Source organism: Hirundo rustica, chromosome 2 (assembly GCF_015227805.2).
Source record: "Hirundo rustica isolate bHirRus1 chromosome 2, bHirRus1.pri.v3, whole genome shotgun sequence".
In the NCBI taxonomy this organism is placed as follows: Eukaryota; Metazoa; Chordata; class Aves; order Passeriformes; family Hirundinidae; genus Hirundo; species Hirundo rustica.
This window is the reverse complement of record NC_053451.1, coordinates 37,430,273-37,443,814: the sequence shown is the minus strand read 5'-3', so window position 1 is coordinate 37,443,814 and position 13,542 is coordinate 37,430,273. Positions and strand designations below refer to the sequence as shown.

Below are 13,542 nucleotides of genomic sequence, written 5' to 3'. Positions count from 1 at the left end.
TTTCCTAAGAAAAGCAGCTTCAGGCTGCCTCCCTCTCAAGGCGGTTGTGGTAACCAGACTGTCTCCAGTGGGTAACAGCTGCAAAGCTGAGACATCTAAGAGCAAAAAAATCAGCACCTGCATCTCAGTGGAGGGGTGGGTAAGTGCCACAGCATGTCTTGGTATGCCCAGCCATTTAGGTGGGGGATGTACTGGAATGTACCACAGCTCTCTGCACAGAGGAAACAAAGCACAGCCCTACACCTTCACACATTTCCCACCCTGATGGAACACTGCAGCAACACTTGTGACAAACTTCTTGCCACCACTGAATGGATCTACCCCTGGACAAAATGACCAGGTCAAAGCCAGCAGACAACTTCACTCCAAGGTACACAGAGACATACTAATGCAAACCAACTGCAATGAAAACCCCCTCCCCACATGCACTCTGTTTGGTTTTCTCTCAGTTTCTTGCTGGCAACACTTCAATGCTAATAAGACACCATAAGTGTATAAAATGCAATAAAGATGTTTACATTAAACAGCAGACTAGAGATTAAAAGAATCTGTTCCATGAGCTACAGAAGCTCATATCCAAACATCTATTTTCAGGTAAACATGTATATGTGAATTCAAAAAGATCTGACAGTAGAAGACAGTTTTTAATTTTATTTTATTTTTACCTTGTTGGCAAACACCTAACAAGTTCCAAGACTTGAACACTGAAATTAGCCAAAAAGCCCTAAAATATGTCACAATTTTTAGCAATGAGAGCAATGAAAACTTGGAAAAGCTTTCCAAGCAACTGACTGATTAACCATTACTTGTAGTCCTCAAGCTGCAAACAGCTTTATAAAAAGTACCCTTTAATCCAGCTTCCCACATATTCAAGCAGGGGAAGAGGTATGTGATCAGTCCAGTGTTATCGCTCCAAACCAGCCCCACAAATTCCTGATTAACTCTATCCAGTTCTACTGTTCCCTAAAAAGCTGCACAACCAGATTCAAGGTGAGACAGGAAAATGTGTCCTCAATTTTACTGGCCAGTGGAGATTTCTCTCTCTTGGATTTGTTACAGGAAAGGATTAGGCAGTGCAACAAAATGTAATCTCAGACATTGTCCAAACATCCTCCTCTGTACATCTCTGGAAGAGAGGAGCGCTCATGTTGCCCTCCATAGGCTCCTAAGCTCACACTTTTGCATGAACGACGTTGCCCCTCAATGCCCTTGGCTTCCACTGGTGCTTTGGAACAGCTAAGATGGATTTTTCTCCAGTTTCCTCTGAGCTACCATGAACTGCTGTTCATGGTATGAAGCGATGCCAGGATAAAGCTGGTGCTCTTGTGCTCAGACTGAACACCAGACACGGGAAGTCAATTTCCCTCTAGTATCATCTAACTCACTATCGTGTGGCTTGGTCCCTTTGCTGGCACCTTGGAGATAAGCTTTCTGCAGGAGCACCTGGGTATAATGTAATGGATGATGATGTATGAGCTAATATAGAGGTCACTTCTGGGATTGTATACTGAGACAGAGAATAACAGAACATGTAATACAAAATGCTGCCGGAAACATCTCTCAAGGGTAATAAAGGTGACAGGAGGAAATACAGACTACACATTTCTTTATTAATAAATAAACTACTTGGAGATTGAGACAAAATGTCCTATCACCAGGAGCATCTTGAATAATAAAGGAGATTCTCTAAACATTTTCCAAAGAAGGGAAAGCATGCAAATTACAGCTAGCTATAAAAATTTGTAAGTTGTGAGCTGTTTTATGGGGTATAAAGCCTAGAGAGCTGAACAGCTTGAATAAAACAATTCTGCATGACTGGCCTCACTTCAAACGCTTTTAAAGTATGTCTGAATGATACTCAAAGCCTTTTAAAGTAAGTATTTTCATAAGCTGATGCATTGTTTTAGGGTTCATATTATTAAAAAAAAAAAAAAGTTTAAAAAATTGTTTCAGTGAAACTAAGACAAGCCTTGTTCCTTGCTAATTTATATCTAGAAATGACAGGGAAATTATAAATACACAGACACAAAAATGGTATAAAAATTATTCAATTTCTACCACAACTGATTTTAAAGAAAAAAGTGTTAGCGATTGCTGTCCTAAAAGTAGAAATCTTATATGAAGGAACAACTTCCACTGTTAAAAGCTGCTAGAGATAACTCCCAGGACAGTAACAGCTCCACAGCCTCAGAAATAGCTGCTCTCAGGAATGCTTCATTCCTGCCTGACACAGATAGAGGCTGACGGACCAGATTTTGACCAGGACTGTGCTCTGAGATCCATCTGGCACACTCCTACCCAAAGAGGCTGCTCAGGAGAGAGACCAAGGACAGGCTGTGGGCTGATGACCTTGGCATGAGTGCCTGCTCCAAGTGCCTCCCCTGTGATCCACCCTCTTTTCCCAGGCCACCTCCTGGCAACACCCACTGGCACTTCCCTTGTGGTATCTTAAAAACTGGGTTTAGAAGCCTGGGATGATAAAAAGGCTCTAAAATACTGGCTCTGGGTAATGAAATTGGCCTACACTCTCCAGGAAGATGAAGAACATCTATAATACCAGTGTCTCCAAACTCTACAGTGAATTAAATTCTGCCAGTGAGTCCACCCAGATCCACCCACTAGCTCCTTACACATAAAATTAAACCACTGAGATGGAGAAAAACATGGATCACAAATGATTTTCATTTTACTTTGTTTCAAGGCAACGCTAGCAATCACCCCACGTAAATATTTATCAAACCACTCAAATTGTAGTAAATGAAAATATCCTTCAACCTGCATACACAATAACTGAAAACTGTTCTAGGAGACAGCAACAAGATGCAAAGAGTCTGAAGCAGTAAATTCATTCCTTTCTGCCAAACAGACAGAACAATGCAGGCAGGTCTGGTTAATTGTATAAACTACAACATCTAGTGTTTCTAGTTTCCGTTATGAGTCGATTGAAGCCATGATTAGGGTTTTCCAGCACCAACTGCCTTCTCTAGCCACAGTTTGTCAGGAATTTCTAGCACTTTTGAGGTATCCAAATAGAAGCTCAGACCATTATCCTTAGCACCATAAATAAACCCATGGAGCCTGTAATAATTTGAACTCTACCTCCATTTAACAGTACCTTTAATCCTTCAGCACCATGAAAGACAGGACTGGCTTGCTAACGTCAATTTCAGGCCTGAAACAACTAAAAATATTAAATTAACAGGGTCATCTACAGCTTTCATTCTTATCAGAGGTCCTCTACAGGGTTAGAAATTAGTGCCAGCTAATGCCTAAATTTAAAGTTCTAATGAAAGTTATGGGACTCAGGTTCCTGAACAACTCTAGGAAATAATAAGTTTTGAAAGCTTTCCAAAAGTCCATGCTCATAAACTTTGCAAGAACATTAAAGATCCCATAGGCATTTCATTAACACCACTGTTTTATCATTGTGTTTAATTTCAGTGGAAATCAAGCTGCATCTATGCTTTCCTGAGAACTAGTAAAAAACTTGTTGCTTCAGTTTTCCCACCTGTGCAGTGGAGTTAGTAATTCCTTGCATGTCAGGATGCTGCTCCACCAACCCTACAAACCCTACAGAAGCCTCTGCAGCAGAAGATGCTGGTTTTGTCTCATCTCTCTGCTCCTCTGGAACTCACTTTGATCATGTTTTATTACCAGTACATCCATAGGTAGTGTAAGGGTAAATATAGAAACACTTTGAGCGCCACAGTTACATTAACATGTAGAAACAGATGCCAGACTAAAGAGTGGAGCTAGAGCAAAAATGCAGTTTAGCTGAACTACATATCACAAAAAAAAAAAAAAAAAAAAAAAAAAAGGATTCCCGCATTTAGGCTTGATCTCATCTAACTCAACCCTTCAAGAAGTCAGGAACTCCCACTAGTTGTTCAAATCTCCACTACAGCCAGAAAAGAGGTTCTGATAGATGGTATACAGTCTCCCAACGCAAGTGATATCCTAAACCCATATGCACTTGTTGGACCTACCACCAACTCCTGAAACAACAAAAAAACATCACTTTCCTAGGGTGTCAGCACTATGAGGGTGTACTACCAGAGCTAAGAAAATCCAGGCTTTTAATAAGGTAATGTAGGACCTCTGACATTTCCCCAAGAGTAGTCACAACTATTAGAGCTAAGCTGTGATGGAAACTCAAAGCATACTCTCATCCCACAAAATTTTTTACCACATTTCTGCTCATTTTCTGTCACAACAATCTGGAGATGTAAGAGTGGGTTTTACACAGTTTTCTTCTAAGAAACTGCAATTAGCAGACTGGCAGAGAGAGCAGAGATGCACATCAGGCAGGAAGCAGTACTAAATATGAGGAAATGGCGCAGCTTCTCTGTAGCACTGATGCGTAAAGAGGCTGCCTGGAACAGAGGCTAGACAGAGCTAAAGGAATAAAGTAGGTATTTATTATAAGGCATTAAAGGATACACCTTGGGCAGTCCAAGAGCCCAGCCGTGGCTCTACCCAAGATGGACGACGGGTCACACTTTTTCACACTTTTATAAGTTTTGGTCCATTTACATATTGGGGTTAATTGTCCAATTACAGCCTTATTACAGGTTATGAAGTCGCATCCTCAATTCGCTGTTGTTTATACTTCTTGGGCCGGAAGCTGCAATGGTGTCCTCGGTTCTCAGGCTGGAAAAAGATTTTTTTGTCTAACTAAACTGTGAGAAGAACTTGCTAACACTTTATATGAAGTTCAGAGTTATAAACTAATGCACTACAGAATCTGAAAAAATATGAAAAATAAAACTTAAGGCAGCACCAGAGTTGCACAAGGGGAAGGTTACTAGTCACTTCTGCAAGATCAAAATATCAGATATTGATCAATTTCTGTAGACAGAAAAGAGGGTGGGATCCTTTAACACTGTATTGTAGGAAAACGAAAAATCATAAACTACTATTTACACTACTCTTACCCCTATACTATTAAAAACCTTTTTTCTATTTTTTATTTCTAGAAGTGCACTTGTGTGTGGGTTTTGGAATGAAAGATAATTATGAGAAATTAGATTAAAACCATGATTCTGGTAGAGAGGAGTCATAACACATTACCTAGCAGTAAGGCTAACAGTATATATTCTTGATCATAGTTAACAGGGACGGGCTAGGTCTGACCAAAGCAAGGCACCCAGTGTATACCTGAGCTAGTCTCACAAGGACCTTTGCACTTTTTTAGAGTACGATTCACCCAACTTATTTCATATTTTCACATTACGGTGAAATGAATCATGCTTCTCAGTTGCTTGATTCCTTCTGTTGATTTGAAGAAGCCTCCAGTGATTAGTTCTCATTGTAGATGACTATATTTTGTAAGAGATTACACATCTGGTTTCCAAGAAAATTAACATGACACCAAAAAAAAGCAGTTCTGAACAGGAGACAAGGATCACATTACATGTTCCTCAGTGCAAGGTTTTTAAATGGCATGTTTGTGACAGTTATATTAACAATCAATTAAAAAAAAAAAAAAGTTCCTCTTTTTTTTTTTAATCTCTACAAAAGCCTGAAATCATATTTTTAGCTATGAATCATGACTGACTTCTAAACCCATGAGAAATTTCATTTTTTATCTAAGGTAGTGGGAAACCACAGATGGAGTTGAAAGGTCAGGAACCGCAGCAATCCACTTCAGGAGACTTTCTATTTATTTACAGATTTGTACTGGCTCTGACTTCTGGAAATGGAAAGTAAATTTACTGAAGTAAATTTGGAAGAGATTCACACTTCTAGCTGGCAAATACTTGCTATACTTCTGGTTACCGCCACGTATGAACTGGCGTATTTAGCAGCGAATGCTGTAAAAACAATATTTCAAACCAATTCTATATGACATGAGGCAAAGAGCAGCACTGTAGGAAGGGAATTCCAGGCTCACCCCCATGGTACAACTTTTACCAAACTACCACAGCACTGAGATTTGCCGTGCAGAAGGATCCATAAAGACCAATACTGCAATCCACTGTTATCAACCAGAATGGAGAATAGCATGTTATGAAACCCACACCAAAAGCTAGATCAGGTTTGCTGGAGATAGACCACAGAATCATAGAATCATTTAACTTTGACAAGGCCTCTAAGATCATTGAGTCCAGCCATTAACCCAGCACTACAAAGTTCATCACCAAGCCACGGCCATGAGTGCAACATCCACATATGTTTTGAACGCTTTCCAAGATGGTGATTCCACCACATCCCTGGGCAGCCTGTTCCAATGCCTTACAACTCTTACAGTGAATAAATTTTCGCTAATACCCAATCTAAACCTCTCCTGGCCATTTCTTCTTGTCCTGACACTTGTTACTTTGAGAACTGATTGACCCCATCTCCCTACAAGCTCCTTTCAGGCAGCTGGAGAGTGAGAAGATCTCCCCTGAGCCTCCTTCTTTCCAGATGCACCATTATGCACCTATAGCCATCTGAAGTGGAAGAAGAGGCCACCATGATGACAAATGTGCAGCTGCATGGTGCAGTGTGTCTCCATCAGGAAGGCCTGCTTCTCCTGCTTCTCCCCATTTCAACTCCTCAGTATCAGTGTGCCTCAAGGAGCAAAAGTACCTCTCATTCAACATACAGGGTAACACCATTAATGAGCAATATTTCAGAAAAATAAAAATAATGCACTTGAGAATTTTGCTGAAAGTACAGACTTGCTTGCAGTCCAGCCTGCTCATATATCAGGATGAATTTGGCCCAGTTTATGTCCTAATGATTATAATGGATGCTGCAGTCATCTTTTCATTAAGGCAGCAGCCAAAAATATTGATTTGTTGTACTTCACACTCCTGCTTACCTTCACAAATTTCAGGAGAGACGGTACATAAGCCAATAGAGTTGGTCAGTTTAAAAGTGACAAATGAACTGCACTGAAAGTAAATAAACAGCTATCTCTTTATAAATTAATTCAATATGTGACTTAAGCCCTTTTCTACAGCTAGAAAGCTGATTCATCATTCAGCAGCATTTAAGTTGCCACCACTTCAATAGCACAGTATTAATGTTGCATTCTATTTGACACAAAAGGTCAAATCCTGCATTCAGCTTACAACAGCATGACCCGAAGTAACCCTGAAGCCCTGCCCTCCACATCTCCCTGGCTGCAGCTCTGCACCCAAAGCGTTCTTCAAACTGCTTTCAAGAAGGGCTTACGTGGTATCGAACATTTGGGGAAATCAGAAACAAGAATCCCAATTTTTTTGATCTGCTGAATTATCAAGTCTCTTCTAGAACAATTAAGTGAAATTGCAGAGGTTGGTTCATTTTCATGTTACACTTATGAAAGAGTGAAAGGCAGAAAATTCTTTGCACCTTGGGAGATTTGGGTTTTTTTTGCCTCCACAAAACATATTTCAATTTTAGAAAGAAAGTAAGTATGTTTAACATGGAAAATTGAGTACCATTTCCACTCATGTTAAAATGTGATTTGTGCTTTACTGAACAAGGGACCTAACTTATTCTAGGCCATCACCTCTACTAGTGTAGGCACAGCATAAAAAACTCGTTATTTTACTTATGAGTGACATGCACCGAGTTACTTTCCCTACCAGCTCTTTTAAGTTCCATAAATGCTGAATGCTGAGATTTCTGTATCAATGCTGCAGCATTTGCACCAACCTCCCAGTGCTTTATAAAGAACCCAATGAGATGAAGTCGATGCTACTCAGTAAGTAGGTAGGATGAAATGTTCAAATGAAGGAGCTTAATGCTTGAACACATATCCAAATGTCTAAATAATGCTGTCTGAATGCCTTCTGCTACCATCAGCATTGTAAGATATGTGAGTTCCTAACACTTCTGGAAATTACACTAGGTGCCCTCCTGACTTCCAACACTCAAGTCTGATGTTTCTGGACATAAGGTTTTGACTGCAATCATCTGGGAACAGCTGTAGCAGCAAGGCTGTACCAAAAATAGAATAAAAATATTTTTTCTCTGCTTACACTTAGACAAGAACCACAGCATTTGTAATGTCGTCTGTTTTTCATAATGTTCAGTTTAGAAAGCTGACATTTGATTAAACAGTTTGAATTTGCCAAAACATACATTTTAATCTTATGTTTAATATCACATTTTCAATTAAAAGCTTCAGAAGACGACATACAAACCACAGTAAACCCACAGATCTAACATATTTAATATAATTTCTGAAACTGTTGACTAATATTTTCTAATTTCCTCACTACGTCTAGTGGTACACAGCTGCACCATTACTCCCAACAACCATCAGACATTTAAACAGCCAGTTTTCAAGTGTTTTACTAAACACACTTTTATATTTAGTATTTTGAGCACATTCCAATAGGGTGGTATGGTAATAAAGTTCAGCACCTGAAAAACCTTCACTATATTAACAATGCTTTCTAACAACAATGTTTATAATACTACCACCATCAAAGGAAAGCTAGCACAGGTCACTTACAGCAATGAACATTTCCCTGGATTTCTGCCTTTTACATAAGCACACCAACACTGACAAACACCATGCTACAAGAAAGTGTATTACACAGGATGGTGTGCCATTCCAGGATAACTCCCATGAAAAATGACTCCCAGCAAGAACAAGACCACAAATAGGTTTTAGGACAAAATAACCTCTCTTTCATGCTCCTTATTTCCTTTCATTGGGTTTAACACTGGATTCAAGGTCATGAGCATCATGACTCTGTGGAGGTGGCCTGAGTAACTTACAGTGATCCACGGATAATGCAGTTGACTGTAAGCGAGTCATTCTGTAACTATCACTGCCTTCTAAATGGAGTCTTCACATAGCTGGTGAAAAGGAATGTGTATAATTTCACATCCACAAGAGTGATAAATGTAACCAGGTAATTAAATCATGTCATTGCTGCGCCTGGAAAATCCTTACTTAGAATTCTATCCTGCCTGTTAAGAACAACAGAATTTCTTGTTAAGGGTAGAAAACAATTACGCCTGAGCTTTGCTTTTGGGAAAAAACCTCCATGAAGAAATTAGAAACAAAACTCACCAGTTTCTTCATCGATGCTGAATCTCCCCAGGCCACTGCCATCCCTGATGGAATACTGGATCTCCCCATCTCTTCCAGAGTCCTCATCTCGAGCAACAACTTGCAAAACACTTGTACCAATGCGGGAGTTTTCCTTTACAGATCCAACAACAGCAAAGTCAGGAAAATAAGGGGTATAAAGATTTTCGTTAACATCCACCACTTCAACTTCCACAAAAGAAAGAGAAGAGAGAGAAACCGGGCGCCCCTTGTCCTTGGCACGCACAGTCAGGTTGTAGAACTGCTGCTTCTCGTAGTCGAGCTCCTTGATCAGGCGGATGGCGCCGCTGGCTTTGTCGATCTCAAACCGCCCATTGTAGTCATTTACCAGCGAGTAGCGGACTTGGCCTCCCAAACCCAGGTCTGGATCGTGAGTTTCCAGCCAAGCTATGACAGTGCCAACCGGCAGGTCCTCAAGGACCTTCACATTGTAGCTGGATGGGATAAAGGCTGGAGAGCAATCGTTAACATCATCCAAAAAAACCTTCAGAGGCACAACGGAAAACTGCTGATGGCCACTCTCTGCTCTGTCCCTAGCCTCAATCTTCAGTGTGTAGTTTGCTTTTGCCTCCCGGTCTAATTGATCTGCCACATACACCACTCCCGTGGAACTGTTGATAGCAAATTGATGGGTGTCTGTCAGTACTGAGTAAGTCACTTCTCCATTAGATCCTAGGTCTTTATCTCTGGCTTCTACCTGGATAATCTCTGTACTCAGACTTGTACTCTCTAAAATATTAACTGAGTAACTGTCCTGTAAAAAAACAGGCTTGTTATCATTTGCATCCTCCACAGTGACAGTCAGCAGTCTCCATGCAGATTTCTGTGGATTACCTAAATCATAAATTGTAATATTTAGAAGATAGAGCTCTGTTTTTTCACGGTCCAAGGGCATGAGAACACTAAGTATCCCCATCTCCATGTCAATGTTGAAACAACTATCCACATTACCATCAGAAATTGTATAAAGTACTCGTCCATTAAAGCCTGAGTCAGCATCGTAGGCTTTTATCCTCAGGATGGTGGCACCAACTGGCAGATCTTCTGAAACCTTAACATCAGTAGGAAAGGATTTGTCAAAATGAGGTGCCTGCCTGTTGACCGAATAAAAATCAAGAAAACCATCTTCCAAATTCAGCTTCACGTTTGCTTTTGCCTTTTTGAGCAATTTTTCAGCTAGCTTCTGAGCAACTCTAGTTTCTCTACAGCTAAAGGTCTTCGAAGACACTTTCCCATGAACTACTGAAATATTAACAAACATAGCATCAGCAAAGTTCTCTCCATCAGTTGCTGTTATCTTAAGGCCAAAATTGCTGTTCTTTATGCCAGAGTTAATGAGAGATTTTTTAAGTTGCAGGACACCAGAGTCTGGATTTAAATAAAAAATGCCAAGTTCATTTCCAGAGATTATTTTGTACTTCACAAGCTCTAACTCATCTATGTCTATTGCAGAAACAGCAGTGATGTGACCACCAACAGGGAAATCAGAGGAAATCACTCCCTGACAGGCCACTTTTTCAAAGAGGGGCTTGTTATCGTTGACATTGCCTATGTATATGGTGACATTCACCTCACTTTCGTGGCGGTAGGGAGAACCCCAGTCGGAAGCTCTCACAATGAACCTGTAGCTTTCTGGTGAGGATTCAAAATCCAGTTCTTCAGATGTGCTAATGACACCCGTAAACTGGTTTATTGTAAATGGCAGTGAGTTCAGACTGGCAATACTGTATGTGATGTATCCGTTCTCTCCCCTGTCTTCATCAACTGCTGATACTGCCAAAACGCTGGAGCCCACTGGGACACTTTCATTGACAAATGAGCTGTAGGAGAGCTGCTGGAACTCCGGAGTGTGATCGTTGGCATCCTCTAACCTGACAGTAACCTGTGCTTTTAAATCACCACCTTTGTCTGCGTATACTTCTAATTGATAAAGGTCCTTCTCAATGATTTTCAAAGGACGAGCAGTAGTAATAAGACCTGTGTTGGGATTGATCTTAAAATATTCAGCTTCCTCACTAGGAGATATTCTATATTCCACACTCTGTGGCTCAGGCACCAGTTTAACTACTGCAACAACCACACCAGGAGGTGAAAATTCACTGATCAAAATATCATATGCTTCCTTTTCAAACTTCAGGGGGATACTTTCTTTCTTGGGACTACCAATGTGGACCAGCTTGACCGCAGAAAATTTTTGTGGAGATCCTTTGTCCTTAGCTTGGAGAGTGAGGTTATAACCATAAGGGAAGCTGTCCCAATCAATAGGCTTTCTTTCTTTGATTTTGTATTCATTTATCCATTTCCCTTCTTTAGTCAGAAAGAATTGTTCTAGAGGATCTCCAGCCACAATAGAAACAGACTCTATTTCTCCATTGGCTCCTTCATCTAGGTCATCAACGTTAACAACTGCATAGGTAGGTTCCTTGTCTGATGGGAAGGGAATGTGGGTTACTACACTTATTGTTGGGGCATGTTCATTTATACGTTCAATGTGAACATAAAGCTTGGCAGTGCTGCTTACGCCATTGTTTCCATAAAGCTTCATCCCACGGTCCACTGCCAGAATCTCAAGGTCGTATCTGTTTTTCTCATCGTAATTTAACCGGCCGCTTAAGGAGATAACACCACTCGTAGGATGAACTGAGAAGAGATCAACTTTATTTTTAAAGTAATAATAAAATTCACCATTGGACCCAATATCTGCATCTGTTGCAGTCACCTGTGCAATGCTAGTCCTTAGGGGAGTGCTTTCTGCTATCGTGACAGAGTATGTGGTTGGTGAAAACAAAGGTCTTAGGTCATTCATATCCAAAACCTGGATGTTCACTTTTGTCCATGCTTCCAAGTCCTCTCCTCTGACAGACCCTTTTACCATCAATAAATAGTTGTCCTGGATTTCTCTGTTCAATATAGCAGAATTCCCACCTTTAGTCCTTATTCTGAGGAAGCAGAAGTCAGCAATGATGACTTCCTCTGCTTTAAAAAAGCCCTCATCATCACCAGACACTATTTTGTACTTGATATCCCAGGAAAGGTCAGCCATGGTAATGCCCATCCTCGTCTGACTGTTGACATAGGTCCTGGCTGCAGAATTCTCGTACACTGTGGCATTGTAAGTGGAATGTGTGAAGTGAAAGCCAAGCGGGGCAGTCCCGTGAGCCACCTGGCAAATGGAGGCCAGGAACTTGACAATCAGAAGGGCAAGGCATGGCGGAGGTAGCCGTGAGCCTGACCAGCGGCCCATATTCACGTCCATCACATCATTCTTTCACCCTGTGACAGAGAGAGAAAAGAAACAGCTGATCAAGAGATAAAAACTGTACTGTGAAGTGACATATCAAAATGACTAAATTTCTAATCGGAAGTAAATTCTATGTAATGTCAATTCACCACATATTCAACAAAACAGAAAGGGAGAACACTATACACACATACATACAATCACACCAGCTCTGGGTATTTTCACACCTGTCTGAGCAGCATATATACATGTGCACATATATATGACTACATATATATATGTAGGTATGCACACGTTTTTAACATAAAAGACCTTACCACATCCATATGCATGTGCACACATTCCAGAATAATATCACTGTGAAAAAAATGAAAATCCATCACACATATTTGTATAAATTTATACAGAAGAATGAACCACATACAGAAATTATTTTTTCTTATTTATCAACAGCTCCAACTAAGCCTAAACTTGTTTGTTTTCAGAGTATATTGGAAAATTCATTTTTGGTCCCAATGTCTGGAAGAGAGACGGGATTTTCATATGTATGTAGCACTGTGATAGTAAAATGTTACTTTTTTTTTTTTATGGTCAGTTAAGAACGATGAAATTTGAGCCACCAAGAACAAGTAGAATAAGAGAGTCATTATGCAGTCATTTCTTTAAATACAGATATATTCAGAAAAGGCCCCGTGCTTCAATTCAAGAATCTAAATTGTGAGCTTAAGCAGAGGCAAAGTGGAGGCACTGGCTGAAGGTTGCTGGAGGGTACTGTAGAAGCTGGGAGCCAAGTCCTGTTTATCACTTCCTTTGTGAAAGTTGAGGAAAGGAGCCTGAGGAAACTACACAAGGGCTACCATAAGTGGGAATAAGTATCTTTGTAACAGAATATATGCACTACTACTTGTAAAAATCATAAAAATTGATTTTTAAAAGGCAGTTAACTGAAAGACCCACTGCACACACACATTGTTCTCACTGTCATTTAAAAGCTACTTAAAAATGTAGTTTTTGCCAAGCTAGAACACAGGAAGGAAGAGGATAGGAAAAGTTGTCAATGACACAGGTTAACTTAAACTTCCAGACAGATTTTAGTTTCCCCCAAGGAGTTTTATAAATTGCATGCAAGTTTTGGAATATGAATTAATATTAGTTATCAACTCTAATGTAATGGAGGGAGTATTGCAGTTACAGTACTAACAATAATCAATTTATCATTCTGATGTTGCAATGTCCACACAAAACATTTAACTTCCTGATC

The 13,542-nt window shown here is 40.1% G+C and overlaps 1 protein-coding gene across 8 annotated transcripts in view; it reads right to left on the bottom strand.

Moving 5' to 3' along the window:
• The window catches only part of FAT3 (FAT atypical cadherin 3), a 398,042-nt gene that overhangs the window by 299,101 nt on the left and 85,399 nt on the right, over window positions 1-13,542 (bottom strand). For all 8 annotated transcript variants that reach the window (XM_040054688.2, XM_040054680.2, XM_040054683.2 and 5 more), the window contains exon 3: window positions 9,002-12,313. In XM_040054688.2, coding sequence (XP_039910622.1) covers window positions 9,002-12,296 — 3,295 coding nt within the window. In that variant the 5' untranslated portion in view covers window positions 12,297-12,313. The remainder of the gene's footprint in view (window positions 1-9,001; window positions 12,314-13,542) is intronic.